Source organism: Leuciscus leuciscus (assembly GCF_965113295.1).
Source record: "Leuciscus leuciscus genome assembly, chromosome: 14".
NCBI lineage: Eukaryota > Metazoa > Chordata > Actinopteri > Cypriniformes > Leuciscidae > Leuciscus > Leuciscus leuciscus.
Genome location: NC_138738.1, coordinates 5,470,078 through 5,494,310, shown reverse-complemented (window position 1 = coordinate 5,494,310; position 24,233 = coordinate 5,470,078). Strand labels below are relative to the sequence as shown.

The following is a 24,233-nucleotide window of genomic DNA, read 5'->3' as shown; positions in this document are numbered from 1 at the left end:
ACATCTGAAAAACTTGCTTAGTTCTTTTCATAAATCATCCCCATCCACTGTATCATTATTGTTATAATTTAGCTCTTCAGTATTTTCTTTGAACACTTCGGGTTATTCAAGACAAAGAAAATATGATATTCAAATATATATATATATATATATATATATTAGGCTATCATATTTAAAACAAAAGAAACGGAGAAATCTTTCCTGCTCTAGGACAATTTCTCATCGACCCACGATTCAACCGGTGATGCTGTGGTTCGGGGTTTGGATGTGCCCAGAGCGCCACCCGCCGGCGGAAGGATGAACTGCAGTCATTCAGGACGGAACGGACGCGGTGGACGATTCCCTCACTCTATACGAGACTATTTTAAGATCTCATCGCCGAGCCCAACATTTCCCTTAAACCGATCACTGATAAATGAGAAACTTTATAAATGACCCCCAACGCAAATTATAAATAGCTAAAATTAGGAGAAGTAACTGAGTAAACTTTTCTTCATCCAGTCTGAGGTAGCCTATCATACAGAGAGAATATATATATATATATATATATATATATATATATATATATATATATATTTATACTTCAAAACAGGTTTGGTTAGGTTTAGGGTTTTTAATTAATTTTTTTAACCCAACGGTTGGGTTTGTCCATATTGACCCAAACATATAGTGAAAAAAAACAGCATTTTTATATATAATGCAATATGATATAGGCTATTATAGTGCAATACAATGTTTTATAACGGTCGTCTTTCCAGACAAAATCAAATAAACTTGAGTCCACATGCTAGTACTGAGGTAATAGCCTATCGATAGCTCCGTTTAAAACATGTCTGATATGACTATAAAAAGTCACAAACGATAAATAAAGCAAACACCAAATCTGGCAGAATTCATATTCATCTAACACTGACGTTGTAACATTAAGTTACATCTCTCGTCAGAACACCGTCATTAATAAACAAGATACAATTATTAAAGTTTCATCCCGTCTTGGGTTACGGCATTCAAACCTCGCGTAACCTCCGCAAAGTGGCCAAAAGAAAGAGAACGGAATGCAAACTTGCCTGGAAAGAACTCTCCAAATGTGAGTTGAACGTGGAAAACGAGCAGCAGAACGGCGAAGTAGTTCCTTTGGTCCATTCTTGCGGTCACTACTTCACACACTCGCTGTCCGTGCGTGCGCGAGAGAGCTGACTGCGCGGACGCTTTCCCGGCATTGGTGATGTAGCGCGCGCGACTCAAGCCGGCAGTCGACAGCTGTCTGATTGTTGGGTTTCTGTACTGCTACGACAGGGTGTTTGGGGAGGAGAGTGGGTGCGAATGAACGAGGAGAGGGTTCCAATATATCCCCCAGGTCCTTAGACCTGCCTGCCAGCCCGTTCTGACACGAAATACTGGTGAGATGATGGTTTACACACTAGCGCGCGCTGAAGACGCTACGGTGCGCACTTGCGCGCTGCCTAAAAGTAATTCTACACCCTCTGAGCAATGAGTGAGGGAGGTTTTAGGACACTCTAGTTTCTTTGTTTTCCATGGTGTTATATACAGTGGCCCCGAAAGTATTTGGACTGGACACTTAAGCCACACTTTAAACTGTATGAATAATGTGGGATTACATAAAATATCAAACCAAGTAGCATCTATTTCAAAGATAGCAGAAGCACATTTAATGCTGAATATCTAAAATAAATAAAATAAATAAATTATCCAAATAATGGATATATGATTATTGCACAACATGAATTTAAAAAGTATATGGAGACTTTCTGGTGGCCAAACTTTATGTGTATATACATACACATATACACATATACACATATACACATATAAACACATAGACACATACATTCATACATACATAAACACATACATACATACATACATAAACACATACATATACATTCATATGTACACACACATACACACAAACACACACACACACACACACACACACACACACACACACTATACAGTACCGGTCAAAACTTTGGAAACATTAGTATTTTTAGTCTCTTATGCTCATCAAGCCTGCATTTATTTGATAAAAAATAATAATAATGTAATAATTTTGTGAAATATTTGTACAATTTAAAATAATGGTTTTCTATTTCTGTGATACAAAGCTGAATTTTCAGCATCATTACTCCAGTCTTCAGTGTCACATGATCCTTCAGAAATCATTCTAATATGCTGATTTGATACTCAGTTATCATCAATGTTGGTAACAGTTGTGCTGCTGAATATTTTTTTGGAACCTGAGACACTTTTCAGGATTCTTTGATGAATAAAAAGGCTAGGGAGATCTGAGACACGAAAGTACAGTTAGTCTGAGCATAACTGATTTGCAGATGGAACTTGTTTGATATTTGTGTTAAATAGTTTTTTGTTGCCAATGTATATATAGCTTACAGCATATCCAACACCCCCACTTACTGCACACAATCCCCCTTTTGAGACATATTTTGTGCATGTGTGTGCAAGAGAACACAAGATCTAGTTTAGAAAATGCTCATGGTCAACTCCATGGTTCATTTATAAGATAGAAACTCCCTGAGTGGGCAGATTTCAGTTGCAGTGTTTTATGGTTAGGCCTAATTTATGAATTCATTATTTAGTGATGTGGAAATCAATGCCTCATTAACACAGAAAGGTGCCCTTTCATTCTTCATACCAGCCCACACTTGTCCATGAACCTTCACTCTACTCTCAATCTTCTATGATCATCTCATCCTATAGGTTTCAGTAGCATAAAGACATTTTTTTTTTACAAAATTAATCTCTGAATTAAAGCAGAACAGCTATAACAATGCAGGTTATGGCACATAGTGTATTTGGTATGTCTTATTAATAGTGCTTATTAAAGTGTGATAAAACAGAAGTAGCAACAGATATGTTCTTCCATATTGTGATGTACATCCAAGTAGAACGGATTATTGGAAAAAAAAAGTAGGACTTGGTTCAGTCCCTCAGTTGTTGATTGGACGGAGGCAGCACTGAATGCAAGCTTGCACACAATAGTGATAAAGGGGCGGGGTTAAGCAGAATCTTTACAAAACATTCATAAATGATTAGCAAGTGATATGCTAACATTTTATGTATGTTTTGTAAATTCCGTTACAAGTCATCTACAAGTGATTAGTAAATGATTAACTAATCATTTATGAAACATGACTATGCGTTCATAAATTATTAATAAGTAATATGTTCATTATTTTATGTATGTTTTGTAGATTCAGTTGTAAGTCATTTACAATTGATTAGTTAATCATTTACAAAACATGACTATGCGTTTCATAAATGTGTAATAAATTATGTTACTTTTTTTGTATGTTTTGCTCACATCAGGTGCACAGTGGTTAAAGACTCCATGTGTTTCAGAGAAGACAGCTGTCTATACCCTCACCAGTCAGCACTTACACTGCAGTACACACTACACACCAGTGGTGTAGTCTACGTGATACGCAGGTATACGCCGTATACCCACTAGAAAAGGCCAAGGATTTGCGTATACCCACTTAAAAAAGCGTGAGGATGCGTATCAACTTCGTTTTGTGTCAGAACTTTCACACTTTCATTCATAAATTCACCCCGTCTGTGTTTGCGAAGCGACGGATCGAATCGCGGAATCCAGTCACAAATGGAACTTGCTATATAAAGCAGAACGTCACGGATTTTGGCTATTTTTGAATGAATACATCAAAAGTAGCTGCTGTACAATGAATCAAATCTCGATATGGACTAGTGTCTATTAATATTATAGCTAAAAGAGATACGCGTCTCTGGGAATGAGCGCTCAATGTGTGCTCCACTACACACACACACACACACACACACACACACACACACACACAAAGAGAAGCACGGGTGACTCACGCTCGTGGTGTTTTCAGCATTTCACTGTATTGAGACATGATGTAGGCTACACATGTGCATTTCATCGCAGAGCTGCTATGAGAGTCACTTGACGAGAATTTGATAAAACTATCGTCATTCATTCGTTTCATATACACACAGAAACTGTAATGTCTTTACGACAACCTGTCAAAATAAAAGTTAGGTATAACTTGAAGAAATTATAACAGAAATATATTACTATTGCACAGTAGAGTATACTTCAGGCCTAATAATAATAATAATAATAGTTTATTAAAACACACAAACTCAAATGTCTACAACCCTCCAAAATAAAAGTTTGGTCTAACTCAAATTAATTAGAAAGAAATTGCACAGTAAAATGTATTTTAAAATAACACTTTTTTTTTTTTTTTTAAACACCATTTCTAAAAGTAAATTTTTATTTGTGCCTATAATGTTTAAAACATTTTTTTTTTTTTTTTTTGTCAGCTGATAAAACCTGTGCTTCAGGGACCATATTCATATAACATCTAAGGCTAAATGTAGCTCAACTGACTGAGTTAGATGGTGATTAACACTAAACAGTAGAAAATCAGTCCAGTCTCCTCAGCTGTAAATGTCATTGGCTGTTAAAGTCTTGTGTTGCTTATAATAAATTGAGATGTTGATAACACTTATTTCATAATGCTCTCAATTACATGTCGATGCATAGGCCTACTGTATGCATTAGTGAGTGTGGTGGTGCTTATGGGGTGACGCTCTGGGATGGGTGAGTATGCGGGGGGGGGGGGGGGGGGTGTATTAGAGTATACTCACTACAAAAAACTAGACTACACCACTGCTACACACTACACTACACACTACACTACACAACACTACAGTGTTCAACACCTGTTATAACGCATGAATAAATCATTTACAACACTTTCTGCATCCCCTAATCTAAAGTGTAAACTATTCATGACTTGTAAATGTGTTACACATCATTCGTAGATTACCACTTCAAGAATCAATAAGGCATAAGAAAATAACAATTTATTAAACATTTTTGAAACGCATGTTTTGTAAATGATTATTTAATCATTAACTAATCAATTGTAAATGACTTATAACTGAATCTACAAAACATACATAAAATAATGAACATCACTTATTAATAATTTATGAACGCATAGTCATGTTTCGTAAATAGTTAGTTAATCATTTACTAATCACTTGTAGATGACTTGTAACGGAATTTACAAAACATACATAAAAATCTTAGTATATCACTTGCTACTCATTTATGAATGTTTTGTAAATGATTAGTTCATTATTAACCACTTATAAATGACTTGCAACTGAACGTTATTATAAAGTGTTACCAATGTACTTCCTTAAAACTTCAAAATCAATGTGCACCACCATGACCCCAGTCAGCCACTGCCCATCTCATAACTCGGCAAGACAGCAAGAAATATGTCCATGCTAAATAGAATGGCTTCAGATCAGAATTACTATAAGAGGACAAGAGTCACCGATGTGTGATTTTCCCTCCTTCCTCTGATTGCACACAGATACAGTGTGATATTCAGTGTGATATTGTTTTCAAAAAAGCTTAGAAGGGTCAAATAAAGTGGAGCTGTTTCAAGCTTATGACATACAATGATAAACTCTAATATTGTAGACATGTCTGTAATAACGCTTCATTTAAAATATAATAACCAGATACTTTTATGACTGACACCCAATTTAAGGCATTTGGCCATAACCACAGAATCAGCAGATCTGTAAAGTCATCATGAAATCAAAATTGACAATTCTTAATTTTTAATGCAATATTCCAGTTTATTGCACATCATTATTATTGTTTTTTTAATCCATGTGCCTCAATCTTTAATCAAAATAACTTCTGCTCCCATTTGCAGCAACATCTCATTTCTTCTCTGATGATGTGTTCACTGGCATGAGGGCGGGACAATCTGTCAATCACATGAGATCCACCAATAGCAAGCCACAACCATCCAATCAATTCCTCATGGACAAAATCAAGTCCCGCCCTTTCTTGTATGTCACAATAGTCACAATTGAGAAGAAAAAACTATCGCAACTTCCATTTCACGCCGACTTCAAGTGCATTGATATGGATGAGTCAATCATATATATATATATATATATATATATATATTTGTCAGGTGCTAACAGAAATTTCAACATATTACCTCATTTAAATCAAAATAAGTATAGTGCCACAATGAAAATCTAGGATTTTATTTTATTATTTTAAATAAGACACAATAGTTACATTTAAATGTAATACATATAAAAAATAAACGTATTATATTTGAATGTAATACAATTTGAAAATTAAAAAGAAAAATTATGTAAAATGAATAACAAATATTTACGAAAAAAAAAAATAGCACAAGATGTTTTTGGATCTTTCTCAAATCATGCTGCAAAACATGATCATCATGTTTCACACAAACTTGTGCGGTTCATGTCAGTTCGAGTGATGTTGTCATTACAGCAAAAGGCAGACAAACTAAATACTAAGAAATAGAAAATTAATATCAATTTTTCAGTCCAACCTCCTACTCAAATGATTATACTGACACAATCACTTGTAATGAAAAAATCTGTATTAAATTAGAGAATAGCAAGATATATGTATTGTCTCTAGTGGTCTCAGACTTGGCAAAAGCAGAACTAGTGTCAGGCAGCAGAGTTATTAAACACTGGAGGGGGCAGTGGATTGAAAAGCTCCATACTGTAGGTGAAAATCATTGTGAAGCCGTCTTGGAAAGGAACATGTGGACATCAAAACATGCAAACTCAGAGCGAGGGTTCAAACTTACTGATGTGTTCTCTTGTGGTATAGCATAGGTTTATAAATGATAGCACTATCCTATTTTATATTATGATTTTTTTATTGTTTTAATATGTCGTGCAGCCTTACAGCCTAATAATGCAGTTCATGGATTCTTATCTGTGGAATGCATCAGTTCCGGTGTAAACCGACATGGGTAAATTGCAATCCAGGATTTTTTTTTTTTATTCGAGCACTCGAATTTACTCGAGGAATCATGGCAGCCTTAAAAATATCTTTACCATGGTTAAAGGTATAGGCCTACTGTGTGTGTGTTATATGTAGCCTACTCTGTGCCCAAAGGTTTCAACCATTTACCAAGCTATAATCCCAATCATTGGAAAGGTCATAAAGAACTGTTATAAACTTGATTGTCCCCCATCAAATGCATGCAATGTGCCAGCCTCACTTGTTTTCTCCAATATGCAGCGAACATCTCTCGGTTAGTCAATAGATTCAATTGGGTGGCTCATAGCCTGCTGGGTTGAGTTCGATGATTTAAGAGCCGCCCCTAAAAAAAAAGTTTGAACTATAACAGTATTTCTTCGGGCAGTATTTGAAATGGTGGTAGGGAATTAGCTAGACTGTATTTTTACGAGTTTAAAAATAGCTTTCTAATCACCAGAGAGATGGACTGGCTATTAAGGATTCAAAATGTCTCTAGCAAACTAGAAGACAAGAAAGATGTGTGGTGTTAAATTCATGCATTATGTATAAATATTAGTTCTCAACTTATTGATTCATCTATATGCCTGGAATCCACAACCTCCAAATGCAAATTATAAAAAGTTATAGTTAAATGTTTCTTCAAGTGATTAATGTAATTTTTTATAGCAGAGTTACAGTATTTTACACAATATTAGGGAGTTTCTTTTGGGAACTTTTATGATTAAAAACAACAGATTTCATTTAGCATTCTGTTATATAAAGGACACATTAAAACTTTTGCTAGCAAATGCATTTTAGATCTTTGTTTTACTCTCGTCCCAGAGCCAGTGAACATCTTTGCTATTAAAATCCATAAAATATTTAATAATTGCACTGTATGTTGACTGATAATTCATATAAATAATTTTCAAACAACATGAAAAAAAGGGTTATTTCACTCTTTGACTACAATAGTTTTAAAAATGTAAGGACAAAATAACCATAGACCATCAATAATTAATGCCCGATAGTGACATCCCTCAGCAATGTCATAATTTCCATCACAACCAACAGTTTTATATGATGTATACATTCAAATTAAACTAATAGTCCACAGGGCCAAGAGTGGCTAGGTGAAGAAACACCCATTAGTTCAGATAATACACAGATGTGTACTGAAATGCAAAGTATATCAGCCATCATCATTGACAGTTTTTATAATACAAAGGCTGTTGTTTACTGAAACTCCTTAGATAATATTCATTTTCTCTCCTATTGCAAATAGGCCCCACGACCTTCAAAACTCCTCGAGAAGTTCATTTTAATTCATCCCGCACACTACCTCCTAACACTTTCGGTCCTTCATTAAATACACTGTGCACAACAGATAATTGTGATCAGCCAGATCAGGTACTCCAGCACCCAGGAAGTTATTGGAAACCAGTGTTAGATTGGAGGTTGGTTTATTGGGATATTATGGCTGTGATGTGAAACTAACAAATCGCTCATTGGGACCTTCAAATGCCTCCTATCATAATCACAGGAACACTGACAATGTGATACATTTTCCCTCTGTTTAAAGGGATAGATAGTCAAGTCAAGTCAAGTCAAGTCAAGTTTATTTGTATAGCGCTTTTCACAATACAGATTTTATCAAAGCAGCTTCACAGTATTAAATTTAAATAATACAACAAAGTTTATTTCAAGAGGAATTTATTGATTGATCAAATTAAATTAAATATCCCCAAAATATCCCCAACTGAGCAAGCCAAAGGCAACAGTGGCAAGGAACCGAAAAACTCCATCAAGTGACCTAATGGTGTCCTAAAACTCCATCAGGTGACCTAATGGAGAAAAAAAACCTTGGGAGAACCCAGGCTCAGTCGGGGGCCAGTTCTCCTCTGGCATTTATGAGCTAGAGGCCGGATTGTAGTTTGAACTGTGGGATTATATGAATGCCTGGCTGAAGAGATGCGACTTTAATCTAGTTTTAAACTGGGAGAGCGAGTCTGAGCAACGAACAGTATCAGGAAGACTATTCCAGAGTTTTGGAGCCGAATGTGAAAATGCTCTCCCTCCTTTGGTGGTTCTGAATATCCTAGGTATGACCAAAAGCCTTGAATTTAGTGATCTTAAAGAGCGCGATGGATTATAGGGCGATAGAAGATCCGTTAAATAGACTGGAGCTAAGCCGTTTAGGGCTTTATAAGTCAGTAGCAATACCTTGTAATTAATACGGAACTTTATAGGTAACCAATGCAGTGATGATAAAATCGGTGTTATATGATCATATTTTCTTGATCTCGTAAGAACTCTAGCGGCGGCATTTTGGACTAACTGTAGCTTGTTTATTGAGGATGCAGGACAACCAGCTAATAAGGTGTAAATAACCATAAGTTTGTTACAGAAGAGGTGACAAAAAAAAAAAAGGTATTTTATTTTGAAATTGTGTTGAGGTGGCTGACTTCCGGTTTTGAGCTGCGCGCTTTTGTTTTCTTTTTGAACGCACGCTCTCTAGCTAGCGCAGTTTATAGCATATAGCAGCTTGTCATTCCAAATAGCAGCTACGGCACTTCGACACGGAGACCTGATAAACATTGATTTTCATGCTTGCAGCCCCTCCGAAGAGGCAAAAGGTGTGTTAATGTAAATCAGTTGAGCAATTTGTCTGTAAATATGTTCGTTTTTGCACAAATGTAAGACCATATGAATGTGAACAATGTTAGCTGATCAGTTATATCATTTGTATACATTTCAGCTCTTACGTTGGTGATATGGTGAACGGAGTAAAGTTTATAAAGGATTAAACATCATAAAACCATCAGTAAAAGTCTCATCCTTGTTCGGGGGGCATGCTACAGTAAGAGCTTCACCTCAGAGTGCTAACGTTACGTCGAGCGGCCCGTGAATTCAAAGGACAACGGCAACAGCACAGGCAGCGAGCTAACGTTACGACAACACGGAAAATGGACGACATTGAAGAGCAAACACGTAAGCTACAAACTGAAATCAATGAAACGAGAGCTTTATTACATCAAGGAGATACAGAGAGCAGGTCAAGGCAGGAATTAAAGGACGATATTGAACGCAAAGAAAAACAATTAGCTGAACTACATAAAATGGAGGCTGCGACCGAGTTATCATTACCCAGGCGTTCAGAGCGGCCTAGTGTGTTAACGGAGAAAATGCTAGTCTACCAAAAGGACGAACTGATTAAAAAGGACAAAAAACTGCTAAGTCTCTATGAACAATGGAAAGGGCTAATCAGAACATCCAGAGAAAGCCTAAAGACTGACTTATCAGAGCACGAGTTGTGTGAAATGGCCGATGACATTGAAAAGGGTCTGAACAACATGATGAAGGTGTACAATGAAATAAGGGAACGTACTATGCCATCTTCTGACACAAGACGCAAAATGGACTCTTGTGAAGCAGTAACTAGAGACATTATGAAAATACTTAATGAACGTATAACAGCAATAGATGGTGATTTTGAAGCAGATAGAGAAAGACAACGCCTTCATCAGCTACTGTCACACCAGTACGCCCGCTCCATCTACGGTACCGCCTCTCAGTCTAGTGTCGGTAAGCAGTCAGACACTTCAAGCATCGCAGCCAAAAGGATTGATGCAGCTGCGGAGTTGGCTGCAAAGGAAGCAGAATATAAAATTGTGCAGGAGGAAATTAAACAAAAGGAAAAAATGAAAGATATAGAATCTGAACTTGAGCGTTTAAAGGCAGAAAGGGAAATGCAAGCTGCTCGCGCAAAACTTGAGATCTACGACAGAGAAATGAACATGGATATGGACAATCCGCAAATTCAACCAAATAATATGCCTTTCTCTGTTGACCACCAATCTGTTAATGAAGCACCAGCTCTCTCTAGTGGCTTACCACCATTAATGCCACAAAACATGTCTATCCATATGTTAAATCCCACGGTGAACAATCCAAACCCTCAAATTGTCACTCAAGCACCTCCCACGGACATTTCCCAGTTGGCCCAAGCAATTCAAAACAGTATAACCATAAACAGAATCCCGGTGCCAATGCCCACAGTGTTCAGCGGAGATCCAATTAACTACATTGAATGGAAGGCTTCATTCTCTTCACTTGTGGACTGCAAAAGCATCTCACCTGCTGATAAGCTTCACTTGCTCAAAAGGTATGTCACAGGCCCAGCACAAAAATGTCTTGAGGGCATATTCTATCGCAGTGATGAAGAGGCATACAAGGATGCATGGCGAAAGCTTGACCAACGTTATGGACCACCCTTTGTTGTCCAGAGAGCTTTCAGAGACAAGCTGTCAAAATGGCCTAAAATAAGCTCAAAGGATGCGGAAGGATTAAGGACATTTTCAGACTTTCTAAATGCATGTCTCCAAGCCACACCATATGTAAAAGGTCTAGAAATACTAAGTGACTGTGAGGAAAATCAAAAGATGTTGCAGAAAGTTCCTGACTGGCTGGCAGCCCGTTGGAATCGACAGGTCACAGTTACACTTATGGATGGCAAGGATTTTCCCTCTTTCAAAGACTTTGCACAATTTGTGGCAGTCGAAGCAGAGATCGCATGCAACCCGGTCACTTCTTCATATGCTCTTCACTCATGCAGCTCATCCTACGAAAAAAGGACCACAAAGGACTTTAAACCAAACAGATCCTCACAAGTCTTCACAACGCAAACCACGGTACAAAACAACAAGGCAAGGACAAGCAACACAAAATTAAAGGTACCCTGCATGTTTTGCAAAGATGAAAAACACCAGTTGTCAAAGTGCCCTAACTTTTCAGATCAGCCCTTAGAAGAGAAGCGCACATATGTTAAGGACAATAAACTGTGCTATGGATGCTTAAAGGTGGGCCATAACGCCAAAGATTGTTGCCATCGCCACACTTGTGACATTTGCAAAGGAAGGCATCCCACTTGTCTGCACAATGACAATCACAAGGCATATGAAAGATCTCGCAGCTCTGGCAACACCGCTCCAAGCACTCCAAATGAAACCGCGACAGTCACAGCTCTCAACGTTACTAAGGTGGGTGAGTCAAGTAGCACATCCATGATTGTTCCTGTTTGGGTGTCTACAGTTCAGAGCCCGTCTAAAGAGCAGTTAGTTTATGCACTATTAGACACACAAAGTGACAGCACATTTGTCTGTGAAGAATTAAGCAACCAGCTACGCGCGGACACTCACCCTGTAAAGTTAAAATTAACTACCATGCTGGGTGTTCACTCTATTGTCAAGAGTAACAGAGTATCTGGTCTGCGTGTGAGAGGTTATGACTCAGACATTTGTATCGACCTACCCCTCTCATACACCAAAGACTTTATTCCAGTTAACTATGACAACATTCCCACTAGTGACACAGCAAAACAATGGCCCCACCTGACCGAAATTGTTGATAAGATACCACCTCTTCTGAGTTGTGATGTTGGACTTCTTATCGGATTTAACTGTCCCAGAACTTTAGCTCCAAGACAAGTTCTATTAGGAGAAGGTGAGGAGCCATATGCCATCCGCACTGACCTAGGGTGGAGTATCGTTGGAGGCTCCACACCAGCGCTCAATGAAACTCAGTCAAGTTTGTGTCATAGAATCACAATAAAGGAATTACCCCCTGTAACTCCCATGGACGTGATTAACGTGCTAGAGTTAGATTTTAAGGACACAAAGGCAAGCGACAAAACAGTCTCACAAGAGGATCTCATCTTTTTGGACAAGCTCAAGGAGGGAATAAGGAAAAACGAACAAGGACACTGTGAGATGCCACTACCATTCAGACAAAGGCCACACTTACCCAACAACCGAAAGCTTGCTGAAATCAGACTCGAACACTTAAAGCGAAAGTTCAACAAAGATGAAAAGTACAAAAGAGACTATATAACCTACATGAAAGACATTATTGAAAGGGGTGACGTCGAAGAAGTACACAATGAAGGGAAACAAGGTGAACAATGGTACCTTCCCCATCACGGGATTTATCACCCCAAAAAGCCCACTAAACTTCGTGTTGTATTCGATTGTTCCGCCAAACACAATGGTACAAGTCTAAACGATCATCTTCTCCAAGGGCCAGACCTGATTAACAATCTTACAGGCATCCTCCTACGGTTCAGACGACATCATATTGCTCTAATGTGCGATATAGAGAAGATGTTCCACCAGTTTCACGTCCAGCGGTGCGACAGAGGTTACCTGAGTTTTCTGTGGTGGAAAAACGGCAACACAGAGACACAGCCACGGGTATACAGAATGAAGGTACATCTTTTCGGTGCGACATCATCTCCAGGGTGTGCAAATTACGGTCTAAAGTATTTAGCTAAAGAACACTGTCACACACATCCTGTAGGATCTGAGTTCATGGAAAGGGACTTTTATGTGGACGACGGAGTCACAAGCACAGACACAGTTGAAAAGGCAATACAGCTCGCACAAGAGGCCACAGAGATATGCAAGCAAGGAGGGCTCCGTCTACACAAATTTATCTCAAATAGCCCTGCTGTTCTACAAAGCATCCCTCCGTCTGAATGTGCAGTAGAGACAAAAACAAAGGACTTAACATTCAAAGACATGCCACAAGAAAGGGCCTTAGGCATCCAATGGAACGTTGAAAGGGACTGCTTCAGATTTGACAACACTTTAAAAGACCAACCAGCAACACGTAGGGGCATCTTATCTACTGTTGCATCCATCTACGACCCCCTTGGCTTCCTGGCGCCATATGTGCTTCACGGAAAAAGGATCCTGCAGGAAATGTGTCATCAAGGTATCAACTGGGATGACTCTCTGCCAGAAGCACTGAGGCCAAGGTGGGAGAGCTGGCAACGTGACTTTGCCAACTTAGACAAGGTAAACATAACTCGTTGTTACTTTCCTGCTAGTTTTGGTGAGCTTAAAGAAATAGAGTTGCACCACTTTTCGGATGCGAGCACGAGTGGTTATGGACAATGCACCTATTTAAGAGCCAAAAACGTTAAAGAGGAGATTCACTGTTCGCTGGTAATAGCCAAAGCCCGTGTTTCTCCTACCAAGTTGACTACAATTCCCCGACTTGAGTTAACTGCAGCTGTAGTTTCAGTCTCAGTTAGTAACATGTTGCGAGATGAACTCTGCTACGCTCAAGTCAAAGAGTATTTCTGGACTGATTCGAAGGTAGTTTTGGGCTACGTAAACAATGAGGCGCGTCGTTTCCATACCTTTGTAGCGAATAGAGTCCAAAAGATTCGCCAAAGTACAAACCCTCAGCAATGGTTTTATGTGCCATCGGAAGAGAACCCAGCCGATAGTGCGTCTAGGGGTAAATCGGTCACTGAGCTTCTCTCATCCAACTGGTTCACCGGCCCCTCCTTTCTCTGGGAGAGGGACCTGCCCACAACACAAAGTGTAGAGCTGGAACCGTCCCTTGGAGATCCAGAAGTCAGAAGAACACAGACAATGTTAACCAAAGTTACAGTGACATTTAGCATTGCAGAAAGTTTGTCCAAGTTCTCGTCATGGTCCAAAGCAGTCAAAGCTGTAGCACGTCTCATAAGAAGGGCCAAGAAAGTCAAATCAAATGCACCGGCTACAGTGAGTGAACAAGAAAGTGCAGTGCATGTCATCATTCAGGATGTACAAAAACAAACATATGGAAAAGAGATAAAACTGTTAACCAAAGGCAACCAGCTTCCACATCACAACAAACTGTTCCACTTAGACATTTTCAGGGACACGGACGGTCTCATCAAGGTCGGAGGGAGACTTTCATCTATCAAGGACTCTTTCAAACACCCTATTGTGATTCCAAAGGAACATCATGTGACCAAACTCATAATAGCTCACTGTCATGACAAAGTAAAACACCAAGGAAAAGGATTCACCATTAACGAAATCAGATCCAGTGGCTACTGGATCCCAGGGATGAGCAGAACCGTTGCTTCTTTCGTCCGCCAGTGTGTCATCTGTCGCAGACTCCGCAAAGCTCCGGAAGGTCAGAGAATGAGCGATCTACCTGCAGAGCGCGTAGAGCCCTCTCCTCCCTTTACATATTGCGGCATGGACTGTTTTGGCCCTTTTGTAACCACAGAAGGCCGAAAACAACATAAACGGTATGGACTTTTATTCACTTGCTTTTGCTCTCGCGCCATTCACATTGAGCTATTAGAGGACTTATCCACTGACACTTTCATTAATGCATTAAGGTGTTTCATTGCTATCAGAGGTGCAATTCGCCAAATCCAATGTGATCAGGGAACAAACTTTGTTGGTGCAAAGAATGAGTTTAAGGCTGCCCTAAGTGAACTGGACACCCAAAGACTGAGTACTTATCTGTCCCAAAAACAGTGCGACTTTGTGATGAATGCACCACACTCCAGTCACGCAGGTGGAGTGTGGGAGCGTCAGATAAGAACTGTCAGGAGTGTATTGAATACTACTCTGTCCCTTGCGCATGGCAGACTTAATGATGCTTCATTAAGGACTTTATTCTATGAAGCGATGGCCATAGTCAATAGTCGCCCACTGACTGTAGACAACCTTAACAACCCTGACAGCTTGGAACCACTTACCCCCAACCACCTGCTCCACATGAAATCCAGCACAATACTACCTCCACCTGGTGCCTTCCCAAAGGAGGACCTCTATGGAGCAAAGAGATGGCGTCGTGTTCAGTTCTTGACTGAGCAGTTCTGGTGCCGGTGGAGGCGTGAGTATCTGCACAACATTATTGCTAGGCAGCGCTGGCACTCCCCAAAAAGAAATCTAAGAGTAGGTGATGTTGTGTTGGACATTGATGAACTGTCACCCAGAGGTGAATGGAGACTTGCCAGAGTCCTGGAGACTGTTACCGGAAAGGACGGTCTCGTGAGAAGAGTGAAAATCTCCTTTGGAGATAAGAGACTGAATAACAAAGGTCAACGCAGTAATAAGCTTTCTAGTGTAGAGCGTCCTGTGCAAAAGCTAATTCTGATATTAGAATGCTCATAAGTTGATTTAAGAGAAATGGTTATTTCATGTTGAAAATTCTTCGTTGTTGTTATCCTGATATAACAAACTCTCATAATTTGGTGGGAGTGTAAATAACCATAAGTTTGTTACAGAAGAGGTGACAAAAAAAAAAAAGGTATTTTATTTTGAAATTGTGTTGAGGTGGCTGACTTCCGGTTTTGAGCTGCGCGCTTTTGTTTTCTTTTTGAACGCACGCTCTCTAGCTAGCGCAGTTTATAGCATATAGCAGCTTGTCATTCCAAATAGCAGCTACGGCACTTCGACACGGAGACCTGATAAACATTGATTTTCATGCTTGCAGCCCCTCCGAAGAGGCAAAAGGTGTGTTAATGTAAATCAGTTGAGCAATTTGTCTGTAAATATGTTCGTTTTTGCACAAATGTAAGACCATATGAATGTGAACAATGTTAGCTGATCAGTTATATCATTTGTATACATTTCAGCTCTTACGTTGGTGATATGGTGAACGGAGTAAAGTTTATAAAGGATTAAACATCATAAAACCATCAGTAAAAGTCTCATCCTTGTTCGGGGGGCATGCTACATAAGGCATTACAGTAATCCAGTCTCGAGGTCATGAATGCATGAACTAACTTTTCTGCATCAGAAACTGATAGCATATTACGTAGTTTAGCAATGTTTCTAAGGTGGAAAAAGGCTGTTTTTGTAACATATGAAATATGATTTTCAAAAGACAGGTTGCAATCGAGTATAACACCCAGGTCTTTTACTGTAGCGGATAAAGTAACAGGACATCCTATGATGTTAAAGTTGTATTGTGCGAGGTTTTGTGGGCGTTTTTTTGAACCGATAAGTATTACCTCTGTCTTGTCTGGATTTAATAAAAGAAAATTACGCGTCATCCAATCTTTTATATCTTTAACACACTCTGTCAATTTGGAAAATTTAGCGTTTTCATCCGGCCTTGATGAAATATATATTTGAGTGTCATCAGCATAACAATGGAAACTAATTCCATGTTTCCTTATAATATTTCCAAGTGGCATCATTGAAAATAACAGAGGGCCTAACACAGATCCCTGCGGCACTCCATAGTTTACTGGAGTTATGATCGATTTTTCTCCATTTAAATAGACAAAATGGTAGCGGTCAGATAGGTATGATTTGAACCAGCTTAGAGATAGCTCCACCAAAACTTGTCATTGTTTACTCACCCTCATGTTGTTCCAAAGCTGTAGGACTTTTGTGTTCCACAAAAAAATTAAAGTCATACAAGTTTGGAATGAAATGAGGATGAGTAAAAGACAGTATTTTCATTTTTGGAGTCAGTGAGCATACAAAGATTTCAAGGGTTTGTAAACTGTTTGATGTAGTGGAAAAAACTTATAACCAACCTTCAACTTCCAATTTAATTAAATAACTCAGCTGGTATCAAGATAAACAAGTTGTAATTGTAAATGAAGATTAACTTTACAATAATTTGACACAATGTTAAAGTGTTTCTTCAATTAGCCTATGCGCACTTTTATATCCCAATCTCTGATTAAAAATTCATTTTTTAATTCATTCTGAAATCTTTTTTTATTTTTATTTTTCTTACATAAAGGACATTATAAAACTTTACAGATTTTTGTTTTAATCTTGTCCGATTTGGTTTTACTCTTGAGTGACTCATTTTTCACTCAGGTTAAAATTAAAGTTCAGCCAAAAGTTTTGAATTCTGTCATTATCCTTCTCCCAAAGATAAAAGAAAGTCATAGACGTTTGCAACGACATGAAGGTGGGAGTAAATGATGACAGTGTTTTAATTTTAGTATTTTATTTTAACGATTCATTTAACTAGGCTACTTATTCAACTACTCATTGTATGACAAAGAGCTGCTTGTTTTAGTAGTCTTGAGTAAATGAGCATACAACGATTTTAAGGGTTTGTAAACTGTTTGACAAAAGCAGAAAGAACTCTAGATCCAATTATGACCGAGCTACAACTTCCAATTCAATTAACTAACTCCGCAGGCGTCAAGCTAAACAAGGCCTACACAAACAGTCGTAATTGCGAGTGAAGTTTAATCAAACCAACTTTTGTGTAATGAAGCTCTGTATCACCGGTCACTGACTTTAATCGATTACACAGCTGTGAAACTTCGGAAACTTCATCTTGTTTGCCTGTCGGGATAGTTCTTCCGTGCAGGGCAGATACCGCTGCGTGACTTCACATGGACGCAATGCTCCCTCCCATGACTTCTCTTTCAATTAAAACTGTCTCTCCCCGTGGAGCCGCTTAATGAGATGACTAATGTGTGTAATATCAGCTTCACCTCAGCGCTGGAGAAGAACCTCACTACTGGCCTTTTAATACCAACGCATGTGTGCTTGAGAGACTCGGGACTCCCCGCTGTTTGCCAGAAGCGCGCGCTCCCGGGAGGGACAAAGACCTCTTGTGGAAATGAAGCGATTTTCCTCTGAACTCGTCTGGTGTCACGACCGCATCTCGAGGATGCAGATGATGACCTGAAGACCTCGTTGTTAGTTCAAAGTGTTTAGGAGAAGGTAAGTGGTGGAGAAGGGAAGTGTAGAGTGAAACTTGAGCGAATATGGAAGCCCATTACTCATCTAAAGAACTGCATGGATCAATGTTGATGCACTACCTTGGACATAATTTAATGATTGCATGATCAATAGTCATAATCTCATGTGCTGAGCACATTAAGAGGCTATCATTTGGAAAGCACCAAAGGGCATGGACGAGGACTGGGCTGAAAAGAGTCTGAAAACACAGAACTAGCATGCAATAATATTCTTAGTAAGTGCACATGACAGTTAATATATTTTTGATTCAATCACACAGTGGCTGAATATGGCCAATTATGGATAATTTGGAAAGCACTTCCCAAAAGCCCAAGATTAGATTTCAATTTTACAAAGAAAATTGATAAATTAAAGGAGATAGGCTATATCAAGGCAATGGAATTGAAAAATAAAAATATTAAAGGGATAGGTTACTTAATTAAGAAGATTCTGTCATTATTACTCACCCTCCATTTGTTTCAAACCTGCATGACTTTTTCTTCTGAGGAACACAAAAGAACTGGTGTCCAAACATTGGACTCCATTGACTTTCATTGCATTGACGAAATAATTAAATAAATTACATTAATATCTTCTTCCGTGTTCCACAGAATAATGAAGACAGAATAAAAAATTTTGGGTGAACTATCCATTAAACCTAGAACTATATTCACATGATTTATAAGGTGATTTATGTTAGACACACCAAAAGGGATGAGAGAAAGAACTTGACCATTAAAAAACAAAACAATATTAATAATAATACACAGACATACTTTAACTATTCCATAAAGATTATAACCATCTACCAACAACAACAACAAAAATTAGTTACAAAAGGTATTTAGAACAAGAAAAAGTGGAGGAATAAAAGTAATTGTCATTTCCATGTTTTAACGCAGCCTCACAACTTCTTTGTACGCCAGTCTGGATTTCAGCAGTCACTGCTGTGGGAATTAAGATTTTAACTATATGAATAATTCATGTGTTCAAGCATATTTCAAAATATTCATCTGTGCAGTGGAAGCAGTGAACAGGATGTTTGCCATCTTGAGTCTCTGTGTGTATATGCTCTCAAGTTTGTGAACTTGTGTAATTTCAGGTAAATATTTGCCAGATGATGCCAGTGCTCTGAACATGAATTAAAAATGATTGCCTGTCAACTATTATAACTTGCATGAATACAATTTTCTGGAATTTCATACAAATACAATACCCACCTACTCATACTCATGGAGAATATACTAGGACAAACTATTAAATTGGCAATAAGGCTTTGGACGTCAAGTCTCATACAAAGGACCTGATAGTTAATTTGTATTCTGAATAGAGTGTTAAATCTCACATTGTCCATGTCACAAAGACAGCTTTGAGATGTCAAATCTTTCCTTGACTGCATTATATTTAGTTTTGTGGCTTTTGGTCGATGTCTGTTATGCTTTGAGCTCATCTGCATGCTAGTGTACTTATAAAAGTGGACTAAACTATCTTTTGGTATATGTATTTTAAAAAAGCATTCTTTCTCTTCCATTAAAATGGACCAAAAAAAAAAAAAACTATGCATTATATTAAAAAAATGGAAGGTACATTCAGTATGTATTGTACCACTACACAACCAATACAGGTTCAGAATTTATAATGGCATGTCAAAACACATATATGGTTTTCATTCATCTCTCTTAGAGTGCTAGACGGTGCGCAATAGCCTACGCGCACAGAAAACACAGCATTTGTCTGCATTCCATCCTAAACAATACCTCGAAACCTTCGGGGAGACGAGGGGAGAGAAGTGCACAAGTGTAATATAAGAGGAGATGAAAAATAAATAGCATTTTTATATGATTTTCCACCCCTCCACATCAGTTTTATAAAAGTGGTGCAATGGGATGCTATGAGAGGCTTCTCTAGTAAAAGGTATTGGGAGTGCAGAGTAATAATTTTCTTTCTCTGGCCGCTCAACATTGATCTGTGCTAGTGAAATCATCTCTGGGCTGTTATTAAATCATCATAGCACAGTGGTATACCACACACACACACACACACACACACACACAACCATTTCTTAATATTTTACATTATTGCATCGGTAGAATATCTAAATGAATTTTATATCTTAAGTCAGGATCTAAATTGTGCAGTTTGTTAATCATAATCAATCAAACATAATTTGTGACATTTATCATATAAATATTTGATTGTTCTAAATTTCTATATATAAATACCACCATTCAAAAGGTTGTTAACAATCTCTTTTCCTCACCAAGGATGCATTTATTTGATCAAAACACAGTGAAAACAGTAATAGTGTGAAATATTATCATGAACATAACATAAGTTGCTAAGTTGAAGTAGATGGAAATCTATATAAATATATTTTAAAACATATTTATTCCAGTGATGCAAAGCTGAATTTTCAGCATCATTACTGCAGTCTTCAGTGTCACATGATCCCTCAGAAATAATTTTAATATGCTAATTTGATACTCTTATTATTATCAATGTTATATTCAAAGCCCAATGTCAATTTTCAATGCAAACATTATTTTATTTTATTTTAGGTTTTGCTTTTATTCACTAAAATATTTTACGAAATGCACCTAGAGTAATATATAATATATACAATAAATAGTCAGTAGGTTTTAGGAATTAATAGTGGGCTTGAGACAGTTACAGTTCTCGCTTCAGTTACAGACAGCTAGTCAAAGTAAGCCACTAAAGGCTAACGTGATCTTTACCTATATGAGGAAGTAGCACAGCTCAACTGCAACCAATTGGCTTCTGTAGCATTAACATATATACGTCTCAATGTTTTCGCTTTGCACACAACACAGTCTGACGCTACATTTCGAGGATACGCACAAGAAGCTTGCGAAGGCAGCACCCTCTGCTAATCCAATGCTAATACTAATCTCCTCACTGAGAAACACCCGCTCACACCTCTCCCTATGACTTCTGGGCAACGAGAGACATCAGTTATCAGTTGCCTACGGAAGAGAGACGTCAAACAGTGTGACTGAAAGAAAGACGAGGGAAGGCTTGAGAAAAGATATAAAATCCCTCCTGAAGGAACATAAAAACTTCAAGTTTGACAGTTAGGCCTCTAAGAATGGTTTTGGCTCAGAGTGTTTTTGCCGTGAAACTGTGGAGAGATGGATTTGGAGATGAAATGTGAATAGCGAGACGCAACATTTTGTAGTTGAGAAGCATGTTTTTCCATGAAAGCAATCACAAAGAGGATTTACAAGGTTTTCTTCGTTGATCTTTACTATTGTTAATAATAGGGCACGTAAATGGCAACCCTGATTCCGTATTTCATCACGTCGAGAGGTCAGGCAAGGATAGTCCCGTATAAAGACACTGCAGGGTTTTCGGAGCTGACAGAAACCTGGCCTTGAAAATCCCCCTCTTAGTCCTCGCTCCCAGTGAAAAGTGTCTTCATCATTAAATAAGGGCCAATGACACACACATGGCCAGTCACCTCCCTGGCTAAGCAGATAATGGATTAACAGATTATCCCATCTGAGCTGTGCTGTTGCGGCTTAGAAGACTTCGCAGTTCGTCAACATCCAGGCAGGTCAAGTTATCATAAAGGACGGATAATGACAAATGACAAAACGCTGGCACTGACTAGGAAGAGCTTTAGATAAAGATTAGGGCCGTCAATAGATTTAAATAATTAATTGGGAGTAATTTGTAGAATTAGCTCGAGTTTTTCTTTCAAAATGCAGTGCCTTTGGGTTTACGTGAAATCAAAATGGTCTTGGTTATGCGTTCCTTCTCTTATTGTGCATTCCTGCAGCTCGAACAGTAGAGCTCGGCGCTTGCAACACAGGGATCGTGGGTTCAATTCCAATGCATGCATGGACTTGAAAAATAATGTGTGCTTTGAATGCAATGCGAGTCGTTTTGGATAAAATGCATAATGCATTTTAAGGGGGGGTTGATCAATGGTCGGAAACTCATCCAGAAGGCTAAATTGCATCATACACGTCCAAGCCAAAACTTTTAAATTTGCATTTAAAAAGGCTTTCCTCCATCATTAACTGATAAGCGTAAGTCTTTAGGCGATAAACAAGCCTACAGCACTGTTTTAAACACAAACACATGCGCTGGTCCTCTTATTATGGCCAGTCAATCACACAGAACAGCCATTTTAAAGTCAAATTAGGTATAAGCATTAAATGCATCAAATCATTTAAAGGGGTTTCGATCTTTTAGATGCCACAGACACTCATGATCCTCCTCATCTGAGGAACTCCCATCCTAAAATTTAAAAGGCAGCTATATATATTTTGATGTATAAAGACCCCATTAATACTACTGTAAAAAATGATATTTTAAATGTGTAAAATATTATTTGTGAAATATTTAGTTTCCATTGTTACATTACATTGTTGCCTATGTATACTGTATTTTTAGATGTATTATTTATTGAATAAAAAAAACATTTTTTATTCTATTTATTTATTTTAAAACGTGTTTATTTTAAATCGCAGATTTATTTTTAATCAATAAATTTGTATTTATTATTTTTTTTATCAAATGTATTTATTTAAATAAATAAACTTTATTTTAAATGTTTATTTAATAAAAAAATTGTAAGTTTAATCTTATTTTAATTATTTATACACTGTATTTGGTAACACTTTATTTTACAGTGTCCTTAAAATACGTTACATGTACTTACCATGGTAATAACAGTAAATTATGCATAATTACATGCAACTAACCCTCAACCAGATCCTAATCCTACCCTAACCCTATAGTAAGTACATGTAGTTGCTTAATATTATTCAGTACTTTAATATATTATTACACTGCAACAATGACACCTTAAAATAAAGTGTAACCCTGTTTTTCCTCCAAAGTTTTTCATGGGCTCAGTTTTGAAAAACCCTCAAATAAATTACACTTACTAAATTAATCTCAAATGCTAATTTACTATAATTTTACAACACTTTGCAACATTTTAAACAGTTGAACAGTGAGAACAAACTAGCTCTCACCCTTCTAGTGTTCATAGCGGTGCGTCTGTTGCTCCACATGATTTCTGCCAATGCCAGTCCCCAGGAGAAGAACCTTAGCATGGGCTTGCTCTCTATTCATCCCGCTTGCTACCCCCTGGCGGTACAGAGACAACTGGGCATGTTAAAGCCAGGAACGAGCAAACAGAACATTATCTGGGATCCACGGATCACAGCCGAACACAAAAGCCTCAGGAGCAGCAGGGAGGATAGGCCGTCTGTGGCCAGAAGGCAGTCTGTGGAGCGGGAGCGGGACGTCACTCACTGCTGCTTCCAACTACCATATGCTAATGCTTTATGTCCTATCTCTGCATGGTCCTGCCTCTGCTCATTGTGTTTATATTTTAGCAGTGTGACGGTTCAAATTTTGTATGGCTCATTTTGTGTTCCGGTTCTAGTTCGGTAAATACTTGTACGTTGCTATGTCTATTAAATCAGTGCTTCTACCTTCTCAGTTTGGTTATGTCCCACTTTAAAAGTGAAAAAAATGGCTCAACCACCATAATATCATTGGCATCAGTATTGTTGACAAATTTGCCACTTAGTAATGTTGAATAATGAAAAATATTTTACTTTTTTATATATATTTAACACATGCTTTTGTTCAAAGCGACTGAAAAATTAAGCATAAATGGGCCAACAATGCTAGAAGTGAAGCAATTCAGTTTCTGTCTGCCAGCTATCCAATAATAATAATATTTAAACCTCAAACAAAAGCACACTGTATGTATATATATATATATATATATATATATATATATACACACACACACACAGATGAACCAAAACATTATGACCATCTGCCTAATATGCTGTCGGTCCTCCGATAGCCAATAC

General features: G+C 38.0%; 1 protein-coding gene across 11 annotated transcripts in view; it reads right to left on the bottom strand.

The window, feature by feature from the left end:
• ptprt (protein tyrosine phosphatase receptor type T) overlaps positions 1 to 1,400 on the bottom strand; it is a 246,281-nt gene extending 244,881 nt beyond the window's left edge. For 6 of the 11 annotated variants that reach the window (XM_082136324.1, XM_082136327.1, XM_082136328.1 and 3 more), the window contains exon 1: positions 1,064 to 1,399. In XM_082136324.1, coding sequence (XP_081992450.1) covers positions 1,064 to 1,143 — 80 coding nt within the window. In that variant the 5' untranslated portion in view covers positions 1,144 to 1,399. Of the gene's footprint in view, positions 1 to 1,063 lie in introns of all 11 variants that reach the window. The other 5 variants (XM_082136321.1, XM_082136320.1, XM_082136323.1 and 2 more) reach the window with 1 other exon arrangement.
• Between the last annotated feature and the right edge of the window lie 22,833 nt (positions 1,401 to 24,233).